This window comes from Triticum dicoccoides, chromosome 3B (assembly GCF_002162155.2).
Source record: "Triticum dicoccoides isolate Atlit2015 ecotype Zavitan chromosome 3B, WEW_v2.0, whole genome shotgun sequence".
In the NCBI taxonomy this organism is placed as follows: Eukaryota; Viridiplantae; Streptophyta; class Magnoliopsida; order Poales; family Poaceae; genus Triticum; species Triticum dicoccoides.
Genome location: NC_041385.1, coordinates 32,628,020 through 32,646,421, shown reverse-complemented (window position 1 = coordinate 32,646,421; position 18,402 = coordinate 32,628,020). Strand labels below are relative to the sequence as shown.

The window sequence follows — 18,402 nt, the reverse complement described above, 5'->3', positions numbered from 1 at the left end:
TGGGCCATCTCGCGCCTCCTGATCCCTCGAACATTTGCAAATCTTGCTTTTCGTGCTGGACATTCGCAAGGCTTTTGATTTAGTTATATAGGACTACATCTTCGATCTCCTGCAGAGAAGGAGCATCCCGAGTCGATTCAGGACCTGAATCGCCGGCTTGTTAGAACCTCGAGAGAGAAATGCAAGGTTAATTGGGAAATTGTCTGTCGCCCTCACCCACCTTGGGGGTCTCGGTGTGATCCATCTAAAAAAATTGCGAGGGCGATGTAGTTACGTTGGCCATGGCTTGAATGGACTGACCCAAGCAAGCTGTGGTTTGGCATGGGCAAACTTTGTGATGCCGTGGACACAAAACTCTTCTACACCTATATCTGATTCACCATCAACAATGGGGTCAAGGCACCATTGTGGGGATGCGTGATGGTTGGATGAGACAAGGATGAAAGACATTGCCCCCTTTGTCTACTAGGCCGGTCGAGTTAACTAGAGATTTTCCACGGAATATTTATTCGAGTACCAGCTTTGGAACATTCTCTTGCATGTCCAGATTAACGATGAATGTTGAGGATGCCGGTCATGGCAAGTGGTATCTACTCGGCCAAGTTGGTGTCACACTCACTTAGTCCTTAAAAGTGAAATAAGTTTATTGAACAAAGTGAATTCGTTCTTACAAATAACCGAAATTGTCTTCTTAAAGACAAATCATTTTTTTAATTACCAAAATTGATTTATTGAAATGCATGAAATTAGTTTATTGGAGTACTTGAAAGTAGTTTTCGGAAATGAGTGAACATATTTTTTTATTAATTGAAATATGTTATTTCTGAAAGAGTTGAAACCAGTTTTTTTATAAATTATCAATTTATTGAATGAGTGAAATTAGATTTAAAAAATGTGCGAAGTTAGTTTATTGAAATCTATTTTTTGAAAGAACCGAAATCAGTTTATTGAAAAGAGTGAAATTAGCCTTTTGATATAACTGAAATATGTTTTCTGGAACAATTGAAACAACTTTTGGAATGGATGAAATTAGTTTTCTTGAAATAAATGAAATCAATTTATTGAAAAGATTTTAATTTTTTTAAATAGAGACTTGTATTAATTAAGTAGAGAAAACATAGTTCGTACAATCGTGCAAGGCCTCGCTCAACACGCAGGTTGGAACTGTGCCTTGCGTAACCCCACCACGCAACTCTCTACGCCCCAACTGGGCAAGACTATGAGCTAATCTATTGTTCCTTCTATCTACTTTGCAAACTCTAATTTCTCTGTTCCCTTTCATGGCTTGAAACTCCTTTGCATTTTTTCCAACCTCCGATCTATCAATAGACGAGAGGATGAGCGCCTTTGTCACCGAGCTGCAATCCGTCTCGATGATTAAGGGTAGATCCGTCCCCGACATTGCCTTCCGTAGTCCTTCTAGGCAAGCCATGGCTTCCGCGCAGTCCGCTCCATTGCACCGCGGTATATAATCCCAAGCTGATAAGATAATTCTTTCATCATGGTCTCGAATCACAGCTCCCCAGGCTCCGCTCCTGCTTTCCTCCAAAAAACTTCCATCAACATTGACCTTAGCCCATCCGAGCTCTGGCTTTTTCCATCCTTTTCCCTTTGTATTATCATGTTGTTGCACAGATGCCAATTTAACCATCAGGCTTTTCCCTTTTCGATTTGTCTTAGAAGTTCCGTCCGCAATCAAGCGGAGGTTTGCAAGGTAGTTTTGCAGAAAACGAGCAGAGTTGGAAATTTTCGCTTTACCTTTTGCGAAGATCACGCCATTTCTATGGTGCCAAACACGCCAACAAATAGCATAAATTTTTATTTCATATCTTCACTCACCTTATCTAGCAGGATTAGAATCCAATCCCTTCCAATATATTCTATTTCATGCTTATGGGGCAGGTTTCATACCTCCTTGAGTTCGTGCCACAGGGCCCTTGCAAATGTGCATCGATGTGCCATATGGAAGCCTATTTCATCATCGGCCCCACATACATTCAATTCGGGGTGAGGCCTGGGATGCGACCAAATCTATTAGTTTGAACCGCCAGTGACTTTGTTGCTAGTCTCCATGTAAAAATACATACTTTTGGGGTACATTTGTCTTCCAGATATTATTCCAAATACTGTGATCCCCTTGGGTATTGTGACTGGACCCAATCACCATAGAATCCTTTTTGTCCATGGCTAACCGGTATGCGCTATGAACACTGAAAATTCCGTTTTTGGGGGGCTGCCAAGCAATATAATCCTCTTCATCACAATTTGGTAGTCGGATACTTAAAATATCATTTGCGTCTTCGCGTGTAAATATACGCATGATGTAATCCTCCTTTCAAGCGTGACTCTACTGGTCGTTGAGGTCTGCTACCCATCGAGTTCGGGAGTTTGTTGGGTTTATGTTTATTTCCATGTTTCCTCTCGGGATTCAATTGTCTCTTCAAATGCGCCATATACATTCTTTTTTAAGGAGTACCAAACCATGCATGATGCGTCAAATTAGTTTTTCTTTGAAATAAATGAAATCAATTTATTGAAAAGACGGATCCAGGAGTCGCTGTCCACCACCAGCGCCTCCTCCTTCTCCTCATCTCTTGTACCGAAGGCTTCTCCAAGGAAGAGACGGATGGATTACTACATCGTCGACGCCGGCGCCAAGATGGCGGCCGCTCTGCAGCAGGCCGGAGCGGGACCGGCGGGGGCGTGCGGCGCCATGATGATGATGGGATCGAAGCGCGCCAGGAAGGCCAGCTGCAGGTACAGCGCGGACGTGTGGACGCAGTGATCGAGCAGACTTCATTCAGCAGCTGCTTGATTACTTGCTTGATGGCTTCGATCAAGCTGGCGGGCAGATTACAAGGATGCGTCACCGTCAACGTACTAGTTTCTGGAACTGTATTGTCTGCTTCGGTAATCGCTAGTCTGCACTCCGATCTCCACAGCATTGTATTGTCTGGCATCTTTACTGTAGTTCTCGTGAGACCCGACCTGTGTAATCAATTTGTGAGCACGTATTGACGTTGAACTCTCGGGCGCGCGGTTACAAAACAATCTAAACTCCGTATAAGCATATATTGACGTTGAACTGACCGGTGGGGCTCTCCCGTCAGGGCCGACGTGGCATGTTATTTCACAAAAAACACCCCTTTTGCTTTATATGCAATCACGCAAATGCCCTTCTTTGCATGTCAGTACCAACTCTCAGACACGCGGTTACAAAACGATCTAAACTTCATATGAGCACGTATTGACTTCGAAACTGATCCGTGAGGCCCTCCTATCAGGGGCCGACGTGGCATGTTCTTTCACGAAAAAAAAACTCGCTTTATATGTAGTCATGCAAATGCCCTTGTTTGCTTTATATGTCATTTCATATGCTCTTCTTGCCATGAATGTGAGCAGTGGCGGAGCTAGCGATGGATAGCTGAGGGGGCAAATGACGGAATATAATTTGAAGGGCCAATAACTTTATTTCACTGATTTTGTGCCACCCAAATTAGAGTTTCTTCACAGAAAAAGTCATGGAATGCACAAAGCTCCGCCGGGGAATGTGAGATTCAACTGGACTACAACTGCGCCAGATGCTCTATTAAGACTTCCTTCAAGTGCAGCTTTGGAATGGAACATGTTGTCCAGTCAATCACAGTTGCTTGCTCCAATGACAAGTACGGACATGCTGAGAAGGTCGGCTACTACAAGAAAGCAGGATACATGAGGGCATGCCTGAGTGCCCCAAGCTTTTGCCCAGAGTCTGGTTGTGGCTTCGCTGGACTAACAAAGGTGCTCCTAGATCACTTCACAACCCACGACAAGTGTCTGTCTACAACCTTCCTATACGCTGGCATGCATGGTGTCTCTCCGCTTACAACCTTCCTATACGCTGGCATGCATGGTTTTCTTTCTTTTTTCTTATCTTTTCTTCAAAAGATATTCAAATATTCAAATTTTGTTCGTATTTTTATCAAAGTTCAGTTTTTGAAAAAATGTTCTCAAAACTCAAAAATTGTTCTCGTTACACAAAAAAGTTAAAAACTTTTGAAATGCAGAAAATGTACCAGATTTCATAAAATGTTCACGTTTTCATAAACATTGCGCTTCCAAATTTGTTCGGGATTTTTTAAAATTGTTCTCTATTTCAAAATTTATTCTCAAGATTCAAAAAAATGTTTGTGCTTTAAATAATTGTTCACGTTTCCAAATTTGTTCGGGATTTTTCAAAATTGTTCTCTATTTCAAAATTTGTTCTCAAGATTCAAAAAATGTTCCTTCTTTAAAAAATTGTCCGTGCTTCCAAATTTGTTCGGGATTTTTCAAAATTGTTCTACTTCAAAATTTGTTCTCAAGATTCAAAATATGTTTGTGCTTTAAAAAATTGTTCGCGCTCTCAAATTCGTTCACCGTTTCAAAATCTGTTCTCAAGATTCAAAAAATGTTTATGATTTAAAAAATTGTTCGTGCTTCCAAATTTGTTCTGCATTTCAAAATTTATTCTCGAGATTCAAGAAATGTCAATGCTTTAAAGAAATGTCACAAATTCCAAAAGTGTTTGGGAAATTCAAAATTTGTTCGTTTTCAGAAAATTTGTTTGCGTAATCGTACGTTCAAAAAGTTGTTCACTACAGTAACTAATTCCGGTTCGACACATCAGTCAAGTCCGGTTGTACCTTGTGCTAAGTTATTTTTGATGCAGGGTGATCCACTACAAAAAATGCTAGTTAGCTAGACTGCTTGGGAGCACGCTCTTCCAAGCTGTTGGTCACCGGTTTGATTCCTCCCAACACACCTCCCTCCGTTTGTTGCTTTCTTTTGTTTCCAGTGGTACAGCGCGATGGGCCGGCCCAGTCATGCTACCCCCCTGTGCGTCGCGACGCCAGTTTTACGCAAAGAGCGTCCAATAGGAGCCCCCCCCCCCTTCTATGCTGGTTAGCGAGTGGGCGCTTGCAAGCAAGCAACCATGCCGTGGCTAAATCTCGCGCACGTATGCTTCACTGGCTCGCTTGGCCCCTTTGGCACACTGGCACAACCTCCTGCTCTGGGAAAGAGATTTGGTAGTGCGAAGAGTTAACTGCAGATTCACTGGCTCGCTCAGATTTCACGACCGCAAACCATTGCTCAACAACAACAAAGCCTTTAGTCCCAAACAAGTTGCGGTAGGTTAGAGGTGAAATAAAGTCTACAAATAAATTTTGAGAATATGAAAAAAAATGTTCATAGATTGAGGAAAAATTCGTGGATTTAAAAAACAGTCATGAATTTGAAAATTTATTTATGAGGTTGAAAATTCTTCAAGGATTTGAACATACTTCATGAAATTTAAATAAGTTTGTAATTTTGTTAAAAATTGTTCATGAATTCAAATAATCTTCAAGAATTGGGAAAAAAAGTTAATAGTTTAAATGTATTTACAAAATTTGAAAAAAACAAAATTTGAAAAAGTTCACAAATTGTAGTAATGTTCACAAATGTTAAGAAGTTCATGAATTTTAGTAATGTTGATGGATTTGAATAAGTTAATCTTTACCTAATAATAAAGTAAATTGAGTTTCTTTCGTCTGTCATGACATTTTTTAGAAAAGTCTCTCTATTTCAGGGAATTCAACCCGCAGCCCTGTTTTAAGTTAAACGAATCGTTTTTTCATATTTTACACAAAAGTCCTTGCATTTTGTTGAAATCAACCCGCAGTCCGGATTTAAGTCACACCCGAACCGTTATTTTACATTTTCCGAAACCCCCCTGATGATTTAGGTAATTCATCCGCGGATCATATTTAAGTCAAACAATGTTTTTTAAAATCATCCATATCTTTTAAACCATAACTCCGATTTGAACATGTTATATATGAATTTTGATTAGAAAAATATGTAGAATATGAATATGAGATTATTTTCACCAATTAAGTATTTTTTAATATTATTTTAGAATATATTTAGGTCAAACAAATGATTTTCTAAATTATCCGTATCTTTTAAACCGTAACTTCGATTTTAAGATATTATATATGAAATTTTATTAGAAAAATATGTGGAAACTAAATATGATGTTTATTTTACCTCTTAAATATTTTTAAAATATTGTTTTGGGAGCAAACTTATAATTTATAGCGTAAGATCCGTTTTCTTTTCGTACCGGCGGCGACCCGGATTGCAAATAAACACCCCACTATAACAGTATAGAGAAAAGAAAACATCGATAACTACACATGCATACCTCTGAAAAATGTCGCAGGGGAAAACAACAGATTTCTCATCGAGAGAGTGAGAGAAAGCGAGAGAGAGGGAGGGAGGGAGGGAGAGGAAGGAGAGAGGGAGAGAGAGACGCCTTAGGATTAAACATATTCAAACATGTTTTTTTTTGTTTTGTGTGAACACCGAGGCCATCGCCGGCGAGTGTGAGAAGGAGGATAAGCGGCAACACAAATCTGATGCCTCGCAAAAAATAAAGGAGATGGACCTATTGTGGTCTTGAGTGATGATTGTTGGGTTAAGAGTGTGTGTTATGTTTTCTCTCCCGTTGCGACGCACGGGCTCTTTTGCTAGTAATATTATAAAGTACAAGAATATAAAAAAAGGAAAAAAACCTAGAAAACTGAATCCAGAAAAAACCAATAGAAACCAGGCCAAGACAAACTGTTGGGAGAAGGATCCCAAAACTAGTGCGGAGGGATTATCGGCCGGCCCACTTGAGACATAGGAAAAAAAAGGATGTGGGGCGCTCTGTACCAATACAACTGCACCTGACGCGTGTAATGCTAAATTGGAACTAGGGGAAAGTTGGGTCAAATGGTCCATATATGAGTGAAGCCTTTCTGTGGCAGTCCTAAGTAGCAGCCCGTCTTGGAAGTTTTCGTGGAGTGATGGTCAAGCTGAAGTGGCCCTAGCAAACCAAGGCAGGAGCTCCTGTCGGCCAAATGGATCACTAGAGTAGATTGCATCATCGTTGATTTGTTTTTTCGTTGTCCAAATTTGCCTAGAGGCGAACGAGTATCACACCAACATGAAAGGGCATGCAAGCGAGTGGGACGACCTATTCATTATGAGATCACTCACTTTTGTTAGCAGCCAGCACACTTTCGGGTCATACTGGGAGGAGGAGGGTGCGCCGTTTGCGCTCCTTGCAGCGGGTAGCAGAATCATGGGCTTCCAAGGGCACTTTAGTTTGTACCTAAATGCGCTTGGAACCTACATCAAGATGGACACCTAACCTATGTTAAGATGGACTTGCTTGACACCTGCAAGATGGGCATCAAGGCCATCGGGTGATGGGACGTAGAATTCAAAAACCAATAACACCTTGTCGGGGATGGTTTATTTGGCGATCTGAAAAAGCAGCCCCCAATAACCAGATTTTTAAGTTTGGACAGCTCAAAGAACACCTTATTGGGGATCGTTTATTGGACAACTGGTGGAGCTGTGCTAAACATGAACGAACGGATCTTCACACATCTTGAAACTAAAATCTTACGCACACATCTTTCCATAAAAATCAAGACAACATATAAATCATCATACTCCTTGTAGTCATAGCCTTAGTCTTCCTCATAGTCCTCCCTCTCTATTGTGATGGTGGCCACGACATCGGTTTCTTTACCAGGCACGATGCACAAGCATTGCTTTGGTACCCCATCGGGTCCCATTTCCCACTTTGACTCCTGATTATGTCCTGGTGCGCATGAGAAACCCACGGTGATTCCGACATTTCCTCCCGGAGTTTCTGGCTGCACGCAGACGAGTGAGACGCCATGGCCGTAGGACTCCAGCGCCTCCATCTTGAGCAGGAAGAGGCGGTTGTATTTGGTTTTGAGAACTCGGGAGCCCGGTTGCACCGGGACTTCGAACGGCTTGAATAACTCCATCGGTGTTGTTGGCAACTTGTGCACAGTGGCAAGATGGTCCAGGAGCACCGTGGTTGGCGCGACGAAGCCACAGCCGGAGACCGGGCACAAGCACGGGCCACAAGGGCACTGCCTCTCGTGCTTTTCCTTCTGGTAGTAAGCGATCGTCGTGGAGCATCCGTGTTTGCAGGGAACAAAGATGTTGTCGACGACGCGCTCCATGATGTAGCAGCGCTGGACGGGGATCCGTTCGAATAACGGGAGCCTCTCCTGGCAATGCCGGCAGATGGAGTTTCCCTTGGAACACTGCAGTGTACGCAGAGGCAGAAAAGTGTTTAGTCTTCTTGTTGGTCGGATGCTGATAGGTACGTCAACTGAATCACGTAGTGCATACCTGGAAAATGGGAGGCCTCAGGGGCTTGGAGCAGACGGTGCAGTCGAATACCTCCATCACCGTGCTCACATTCTGCCTCTTGCAACCGCTTTTTCTTCCCTCCTGCTCGCCGTCTCCTTTCCTCTTATTGGAGTTGCTTCTATCCTCCATCGTCTCCTTCTGGACTTCACCCAAACAAGAGATACAGTACTGGCAACGTCAATCCCCAATATATATAGAGAGAGTTACGTACAGTAGTAGCTTTAACTAGGGATAGTAGTAACTCCGGAAGTTGGATAGGCCTTTTGTTTCGACTTCCAATAGCCATTAACTCACCAACATTACCGAGGAAGCAGCCACGTTTGTTCTCGATCACTGTTCCTAGCAAACAAGAATTTAATTTTGAAAGCCAGCAAAGCATGCATGCACGTATGCAATTGATACGCGCGCTGCTACCTCGTTGGATATGTGTACACGCCACCCGAAGGGACGAAGCTGCATAGTAGTATGACGAATCATACGCTTTAAGGCGACGCCTTCAGGAAGGTTACGACATCGGAAGACCACCAGACCCACCACTGCCCGATTCAAAAATCAAAGTTTTCCCTGAAGCAACACGACATGCAATGAGAATCTCAACGACACCTTCAAGAAGGGGACAAACGTCGCTGCCACAAGTCTGCCCGAAGAAAGAACATGTTTTCATCCTGGCAAACACTCATCGCCACTGGCATAGGTACGGACACCGCACCACTGCCACCGAACACCACATCCCGGCCACCATGCGCCCACATGGCCATGGCCACCGGCCGGGGAGCACCCGAGTTAAGGGCTCCGCCCATGAGCACTGCGCTTCCACCACCTGAGCCGCCACCCCGATATCCAAGACCACCCACCCCCCTCACCATGGTCCATCGGCGTTGCTGCTGGTAAAGCAAGACCTTTGGGCAAGTATGGGGCCCACCCGACCGGAGCAGCGCAGAGGAAGGTGACCGGGCAAGCCCTAACACCCTCGCCATTTCTTGAACCAGGACCCGGCCCATTGTCACCAACCATTGTGACAGCAAGACCCAAAGGCACCCGTGCCAACTCCTCGTAGTGCTCTTGCTCTGTGGCCAACTAATGACGAGATGCGTTAAGCCGCCGTGCACCACCCTGCCGGGCGGGCCTCCAACCGCAGGTCGAAGCACCCCAGGAATCAGGCGAAGGTTGTGGAGCCGCCACCACTGCACCGCCACCCTGACCAACCAAGATGGTCCCTGTCGAGGCAACCGCCCGTGGCTAGCGCCGCCGCGAGGCCAAATCTGGCTGAGCCGCCGCCACGCTAGCCGCCGCCACCGTCCCCGACCCCCAGCCCACACCACCTCCCACCTCCACCAGCCAATATGGACACGACAGAGGTTGCCGCCCGTAGACCGTGCCGCCCTCGGCCCCACTACCCGCAGGGCTAGATCCGGCCGAGCCGCTGACGAATCTAGCCCCTTGGCACGCTCCGCCGCCTCACAACCCATCACGGCCCAGGCTAGCCCGCATCCAGCACCGCGTAGGCCAGCTGTTGCGGCACCAGTCTGTGGTGAGATTGCTCAGTTTCTCAATAATGCTCCCTAAAATTTGATGCAAAATAAGTAAGTATGCATACTAGTTAGTGTCTGGCTAGGTCAATTAGCCCGGTTTCCGAGTCGTGAATTGAAAGAGGATTTTGTGCAACAAGTTGCAAAGAATATCCTCTTTTTATTTTATTTTTTGATTGCTAAAAAATGGGAAATAATTCAGAGACGTTAGTAATGCTATGTAATGCGGACTTGTAAAGGTTCATCCAATAATATAACCATTTGTGACCTGAACAAAAGTGACAAGATTCAGATGAATAGTGCTTAGTTAAATAGCATGCACATGATATCAAATTGTCTTAGTTGTACAAGTCAGAAGGTGTTGTTGTATGTTCATATGAGCTTTTGCAGATGCACATTATGTAGCATGACTTATGTCCATAAGTTTCCGCAGAGAGAATATGGGGTGCACGGACAACTAGTTGTCAAACTTGTTGGAATTGTGTCGAATATTGTGTACAAAGTAGGTTACAGTTGGACTTGTAGTTGTATTGTGTTTACATGATATGGAGTCGTGTCCAAGTAGGACACTTGTATCCTAGACCTCTCTTATATAGCGGGGGTAGACACACGATGTAACCTATGCCAACATAATAGCACCGGGACGCAGGGGAAGCCGGCGGCATGTGCCGGTGTCCAGGGCGACCGGGTGCGGTATGTAGCGGTGTGATGGGGAGGAGCGCCCATAGTCAAGCCCCGGGGATGTAGCCATATCGGTGAACCTCGTTAATAAATCTCGGTGTCGTGCCTCGGTTGATTGCTTGGTCCTCGAATGATCGACGGTATGCCTCGAATTTATTCTAACAAGTGGTATCAGAACTAGGTTGTTCGGTGGTTGCGGATCATTGATCTAGAGGAAGAAGAAGCGTTGACATAAATCTGCGAAGCGATTGTAATACGGGACGAATATCATCGGCGAGTTACGATCCAGGCAGACCGGTCGTGTTGTGTTATCTTCAAGCAGTAATCAGATCGAAATCGGTCCTAGCGTACAGCGGTGGTGCAGAGCTGTTAGGGTTGCGTGGCACACGCACGTACAGGCGAGGGGCGGATCATCCATCGATGCTGGAGCGGCTTGCAGGCCGGCGCGGGTAGGCAGCAACTGAAGGGCGTGTGGCCCAAGTTGAGGGGCCGCAGGCAAGTGGGCTGCAGGACGCCAAGGCCCAAGGCGTGGTGGTAGTCAGCGATTTGTTTGAGCTTGGTGCGCTAGGACTACAGGAGGTTAAGCTTGAAGGCACGGGATTTGTTTTGAAAAAAAAGAGGACCGAGTCCACACAGCGAGGCAGGAGACAGATCGTTTCTGCGGAGGGGAAAATCCATTGACACGTGATTCACATCCATCGGAAATTAGCAAAGAGGCATTGACAAAGCAATTACTAGCATTGGAAGTTGAGTCTGGGAGCTAATACACGTGAGTACAGGAAAGATTTTTGGTACGAATTTGCTACTGGTGCATCTTGTGTACTTGAGCACGTGTTGAAAGCTCGATTATTTTTTCACAAGGTCAGCTGTACGAAGAATGATGACATCAACGGGTACCAGGTTTGAGGTGGAGAAGTTGACTGGACTGGAAACCTTGGGTTATGGCAGACAAAGGTGAAAAAATTTGTTGGCGCAATAGAGATGCTTGAAGGCGTTGCAGGAAGTCATGTCAAGTAAGATGGAATTATCAGGTGATGGGTGGAAATTCGCCTAAGACGATTTAGGAGCCTCGGGCATGTCGTACAGTCGAACGAGATTGGCTGGGTCGGACTAGGCAGTCTGACGGATCGACGCAAGTCGGTTGGTATAGAAGACGGTGATGGGATCGGCGACGACGACATAGGAGCGTGATGCTGATGGTGACCGACTTCTGGGGCGTGGAAACACGTGGCACAGGCCCCGAGGGCTTGTGTGGCTTCGACAAGACTATGGCGCGGGATTGATTCAAGGTGGTGTATACACGGAGTTTGAAGTCGATGAGGCGTGGGGGTGGATTGATCATCTACCATGAAGTAATGTTGAAGATGGAGCTGAGGTCTGACGGAAGACTTCACTCGATGCTGATTGAGGGGCTACGGCGTAAGCCGACAGAGAATCGAAGCCTATTCAGCAGGAAAAGCGAGTGACACGCAGTCTGGACTGGAGCCCAGTGGTCTGATGGAAGCGTGAAACTCGTCATCGGTCGGTGATGATCGGTGGTACTCTGCAGTGGAGGTTGAGTGGTGTGGGTTCGCGACCCTTGAGACTCGATCAGGACAGCGGAGGCTCGACGCAGTAATAGCGGCGAGGCGTGCGGTACGCACAGGACATGGAGACGGGCCAGGGCTCTGGTGGTCATACATGTGATGAGACAGTTGTGAATTTGACTCGGGATGACTACAAGCAATGGTGAAATTCCTTCAAGTTTCAGATAGACGGTCAATAAAGAGCGGTGGTGTTGAGTTCAGGTAACTCTTATGTGTGACATCTAATATGTGAGTTGTTCACTTTCATGCAGGTCAGTGATCGGTGTGTGATGACGTTGACGGATACTCTGGAAGTTGGGAGCACAAATTGAGTAACAAGGAACTTAATTTTGCTCGAGTGTTGACTGTGATCAAGAAAAGAAGGGACTACAAGTTGCAAGTGGAGTCATATGGAGTCTTTGGAGTAGCAGCGGTGCTCATGGGATAAGCTCAAGTCCAATGTACATGAAAGTTTGACGCATGGACAAATTCAAGGTGTTGAAATATATTCGTCAGGGTGGAGTTTGTTGGAGTTGTGTCGAATATTGTGTACAAAGTAGGTTACAGTTGAACTTGTAGTTGTATTGTGTTTACAGGATATGGAGTCGTGTCCAAGTAGGACACTTGTATCCTAGGCCTCTCTTATATAGCGGGGGTAGACACACAATGTAACCTATGCCAACATAATAGCACCGGAATGCAGGGGAAGCCGGCGGCATGTGCCGGTGTCCAGGGCGACCGGGTGCGGTATTGTAGCGGTGTCATGGGGAGGAGCGCCCATAGTCAAGCCCCGGAGATGTAGCCATGTCAGTGAACCTCGTTAACAAATCTCGGTGTCGTGCCTCGGTTGATTGGTTGGTCTTTGAATGATCAACAATATGCCTTGAATTTATTCTAACAAAACTGCTAACGTGCAGTTTGCTTGTCACGTACTAGGATTACCTATCCGAGTAAGTATCAAATCAAGCTACGTTAGTAATAGTACTGGTTAGCCGTGTCAGATTCAAGTTTACTCCTTGTGGGTATCTTGAGTACTAGATCGTGGATGGCGCGCGTTGCCGCGCCCGTCCATTTTGATTGTTGTTTGATAGAGTTAGAAATTTATGTAAAACATGTAGCTCCTGTTTGTTATGAAATGAGAGGGTGCAGACTGGAAGTTCCATCTAGTCTCCATTGGCTTGGTTTTGGGCCTTATTTGTTTGCATTGGACATGGACCACATCACAAACCTTAATAGTGCATGTTGTCTCCTTAGTTCATCCAATAAAATGGTACGAATATATATTTAGGGTTAAACTGACAAGAGGAAAAATTAAATAGGCGTTACACGAAGACAATTTTCTGCATTACCTTCGGCATTTTTGTGACAAAAATATGTAGTTTTGCAAGCAATAAAACTAAGGAATCACATATATATAGTTAGAATTTTGTCTAAGTGAAAATATAAGCATCAGACCAAATTAATTTTCCTCCAAAAACACCTAATTTTTCTATACAATGATATTGTACAGAGTAATTACAGCGCATTGCTGCGCCCACCCAACTTAAAAATATCTTAACAAAAGAATGGTAGAAATATTGAGAAAATTTTGTACTATCTGTAACCATCACAACTTTGTTCTATCTTCAACATAATATTTATATCTTCACAAATTCCATACATCTAATTTAAGATAATAGTGCCAGTACAATAGTAAGGCATAATATGTACAAAATCTGGCTAAAATAAATCCATCCAACTTCTTCTCATGCCACACAAAAATACTCTTCCAACAAAGTCCACATAGTGACGGTAACTAAGGAATATAGTACTTGTACATGTACATGCTGGTGTAGTTAATCGACATTTTGTATTGATGCAATCTGTAGCAGCAGGAATAGCACACCACACATGGGAATAATGGTTAGGCAGGGAAAATAAAGCAGTAATTCGTATTCAACTGGCAAACAAACCGTTACGGCCCCAACTTGTTTTGCGGCATCCGTGAATTTAAACAAAAATGAGCCGTGACATAAGAATGCTAGGCACATGGAGATATAATTGTAAAAAAACATGTGCACAGAATCACAATGTTCCACTTTGAGGAGGGTAAGAATGAAACAATCATAAAGTAAATACAGTATGCTTTCACATCACACATTGAGATTTTGGGTGCTAAATTATACAATTATCTTAGGCATCAGGCTGCCAGTGCTTGGACATTAACCGGTGTGTCCTGATGGCCTCAATGTCATCCTTGTTGTGTATTCGTAGCGAGCAGCATTCTCGAATAAATGGCCACAAAAGTGGTAGCAATAGCTGAAACAGAAGTTATTAACAATATATGATTGTGAATACGACCCTTGAGAAAGCTAATAGTTCAAGAAAACGAAGAAAGAAACGAAATTTACTTGAAATTCATATTTAAGTTTCTGTAGGATTTCCCCATTAACTCGTGATAAATGGAATGGTGTCCTCTCAAAGTCACAAGCTCGTCTTGTAATGATTGTGATACAGATCCACCGAGGCTCCACTGATCGAGCAGAAATAGACCACATTGCTTAGAAATGTTACTGGCTTTGGCTGAATAGCGGCAAGATTTCAATGAGACCAAGTGAGGGTTACTTATATGTCACTACTCGATACAAATTGACGGAACTATTATTTGTTTCCCAAATGATACAGTTTTGAAATAATTTATGTATGTTCCTTATCTAAAAGGACTAAGTTCTTATCCCTTTCATCATAGAAATAGCTTCCACGAAGCTCAAAGCCTTAGGAGAGAAAATAAAGAGAAGTCATGTTCTTAGGTCAACAGAACAAACTATGTCTGCGTAATTCTGTAGAACTTGGGCACTAACCCTTTTGAAAATATTGTACCTTGTTAGAGCTGACACCATGCATATGAGCATGTAAAATCCTAGAATACAGGTTCTGCTATGTTTGCATTCAATGTATTACATACTTCCCGTAAAGAAGAAATGAACCACCAAAAGAAAAATAAACACCATACACCATACATATAAGCATGTAAAAATTTGTGTTGTATTTTGTGGTATGGAGAAGTCAGAAAAAATTATATACTCAAAAATAATTAAAGAGACAAGATCAGATGAAGTAGACTTACAATTAGTACCAATTCTTCAGATTAACTTGAACGGATAAATAGCATTTTGTCAAAAGTACTTGCAGCAATTGAGACAAGAGCGCACAATGCAGAAAACGTAGTCTATTCAGCAGATCTTCTCATAATTTTGTGAAAACATGCTTCTCTTGCTCAGGTTCCAGAATTTCGGCATCACTTTAACTGCAGATGAGTGCTTCTTTGCCATCTGAACAAATAGTAAATTCTCCACCTACCAACAATGGATTGATGAAATAAGTGGCCCTATCAAATACAAAAAAATCTCTTACGGGTCATTTCTGGCTTGCTACTCACTTGTTTAATCAATGTGTTGCACAACTATTACGTTGTCGGGAAGCAAAATGGTTTGAACCCAGTCATTATCCTCCAATCCCAAAGACACTGAGCAGACGATTTTTTAATTAATAGTCTAATTTAAAACAATTAAATTGGCAAGACATGCAGAACAACCTAGCTGATTATGTTTTACCTCTTCGTATCATGGTCAAACAGCAACCTCATCTCCATCTCTTCGGATGATTAGTGGCAGGGTAATGACAAAAACCATGATGTCCGATCTGCACAAAAGGTGAAAATTAGGTTCAACATAATGGTGCTCACGGGAGGAAGGGGCGGCAGGGAGGCTAGGCGTGGTTACCTTTCAACGGACGGTAGCGGAACCATGGACCGCGCACTCGTAACCCAACCTAAAGGCCGCGGCATCGTTGCCGAGTATCCAGCGGATGAGGCGCCGGCCATCATCGATGGCGTCCCTCCATTTCCAATTCGCAGGCGAACGACCGCGTCGGCTGGATCGGCCGGCCCCCGATTCACCCGCATCACGTGCGGCCGCCGGATCTTCTCGCCGGCCAGGGCGTTCGTCGCGTCGGCCAGAATCCAGCGCGGTGGCCATGGGAGTCGTCCCTCCCGCATCGATCGGATCAGAACCCAGAGTGGTCGGGAGGAGCCGCCATGCGACCTTGCGAACCAAAAGAAGGGGTTGCGATAGCCGCGTGATAGAAGGCCATTAAACCCGATTTAACGACAGAGGCCCAAAAAAGTCCCCGGAGCAGCGGCCCAGAACGGTCGGGGCTCAATTGCAGCGAACGAAGCGAGCGAGTACATGTGATCCAGGGCCAATCCGACGGGCAAAAATGGCAAAAAGTGAGGATCGGACGGTTGTGCATGTTGATGGCCTGGGATGGCTCGAAAGTTGCTCAGTTATAATGATTCTAAATGAGTACGAGTGCTACTAGGCTATCTAGTGTCTTGATCAGGTAGTGTATATATACATAACCAAGGCTGCACTGTGTCTTGATCAGGTAGTGTCTTGATCAAGCGAGGATTTCATAGTAAAAGAAACAAAGAAAAAGAGAGCCTCGTACTTCCGGTGTTCCGTGTCTGTCTACCCCAACGCCGTCTACGGGTGCACTACTGGGAAGATGTACTACCAAGAGAAGGCGGAGCACGAGAAGACGTCTTCCAACAAGGCCAGCTCCATCGGTCAAGTGGGACGGATTGTGAAGATGGGACCTTGCGGTGGCGGACGGGGCATCGTCAGAGACATTGACCCCTGCAACTTTCGCCGCATACTTAAAATGGTTGTCTGGCATGGCGGTGCGGTCAGCGGCGTGTTGGGGCTTTACGACCTGGACGACCAGGAGGGGGAGGAGCTGATCGCCGGGAAGGCAAGCGCTCAGAGGTACTCCCTCCGTTCCAAATTACTCGTCGCTGAAATAGATGTATCTAGAACTAAAATACATCTACATACATCCATACGTGCGACAGGTAATTCGGAACGGAGGGAGTAGTACTCAGTAATTTTCCTATCATATTTTGTTGTCATTTTCAGACAAATTAACATGGGTGCGCGTTATGAAACGACTAATGGAGCTTCATGGGTTTGTTGTGGCATGCCTAGATATGTCTGGAGTCGGACGAGTACCTCATCGGCGCCAAAGGCCATGTAGGTGATTACAATGGCCGGTTCGTCGTGAGATCACTCAGTTTCATTCGCAACCGGCGTACTTTTGGGCCATATGGGACAGAGGAAGGCACACCATTCGAGCTCCCTGCAGTTGGCGGCGAAATTGTGGGCTTCCACGGGCGCTCGGAGTACGTCATTGACGCCTTTGGCACCTACGTCAGGATGGAAGCCTAACCCTTAACACCCAGATAATGCATTGTACTCCCTCTGTTCTTAAATATTTGTCTTTTTAGATATTTCAGATGGACTATCACATACGGATGTATATAGACATATTTTAGAGTGTACATTCATTCATTTTGCTTCGTATGTAGTCACTTGTTAAAATCTCTAGAAAGACAAATATTTAGGAACGGAGGGAGTACTAGGGATCCTGCTGCATGAACAAATGAAGATCTGCACCGAATAATGTAGCCACACATATGGTTATCATGTTGGTGATTTCATATGTGTACTATTACTTCTTGCAAATTAAGTAACGTAAGTATGGCTAAAGGCTCAATATCCTTTTTTCCCCAACTGGGCGTCCCCCTTCTATCTATCTATCTGTATTTATCTATCTATCTACATATACCTACATTTTTTTTGAGGAAAGGCCATCATGGCTAGCTTTATTAAAATTAAACAAGGGTTACATCGTCCACAAGGTTTGGAATTAGGCAGCCCAGAGGCTCCCCCGTCCAACTACTAGAAATCTTATTACAAAAACCATGATTAGCTAGCACATGCGCCACTTGATTAGAAGAACGATAACAATGTTTAAATTTGACCTTCCCGATTGACGAAGACACGTCCACACATTCCGCAAAGATCGCCGCCGCAGCATCCCACCATCTTGTCTGTCCAGTACAATAATCAATTACCGTCAAGGAGTCAGACTCAGCTTCCACTCGTGGGAACCCCAGAGAGTTTGCAAAGATTAGTCCGTCACGCATAGCCATAGCCTCCGTTGTCACCACATCTGCTGCATAAGGTATAAACCGACATTGTGCCGCCAAAAAATTACCATTACTGTCTCTAAGAACAGCTGCAATGGCTCCTGCACCCTCATCCATATGGAAAGAGGCATCCACGTTTAGCTTCACAAACTTGGGTTCCGGCTTGCTCCATTTATGTTCATGTACAACACGAACTTTTAAGTTGGCTTGATGAAAATTGTTTGCAATTGCCAGGACCGAAATAGGCCATCTCGAGGGAGGTGGCGGTGATCCATCATGGGTGAGCTCACGGCGCACCCACCATAAGTACCAAGCCCCAACCGAATCACTTGTTTTACATCCAAATTAGGCT

The 18,402-nt window shown here is 44.5% G+C and overlaps 1 protein-coding gene across 1 annotated transcript; it reads right to left on the bottom strand.

Annotated features, from left to right (window-relative positions):
• Positions 1–7,526: 7,526 nt before the first annotated feature.
• Positions 7,527–8,376, bottom strand: LOC119274186 (putative E3 ubiquitin-protein ligase SINA-like 6). Its single transcript, XM_037554854.1, has 2 exons — positions 8,227–8,376; positions 7,527–8,138 (listed from the first exon to the last, which is right to left on the bottom strand). Exons 1-2 carry the CDS (start codon positions 8,374–8,376, stop codon positions 7,527–7,529), a joined length of 762 nt encoding a protein of 253 aa, XP_037410751.1.
• Between the last annotated feature and the right edge of the window lie 10,026 nt (positions 8,377–18,402).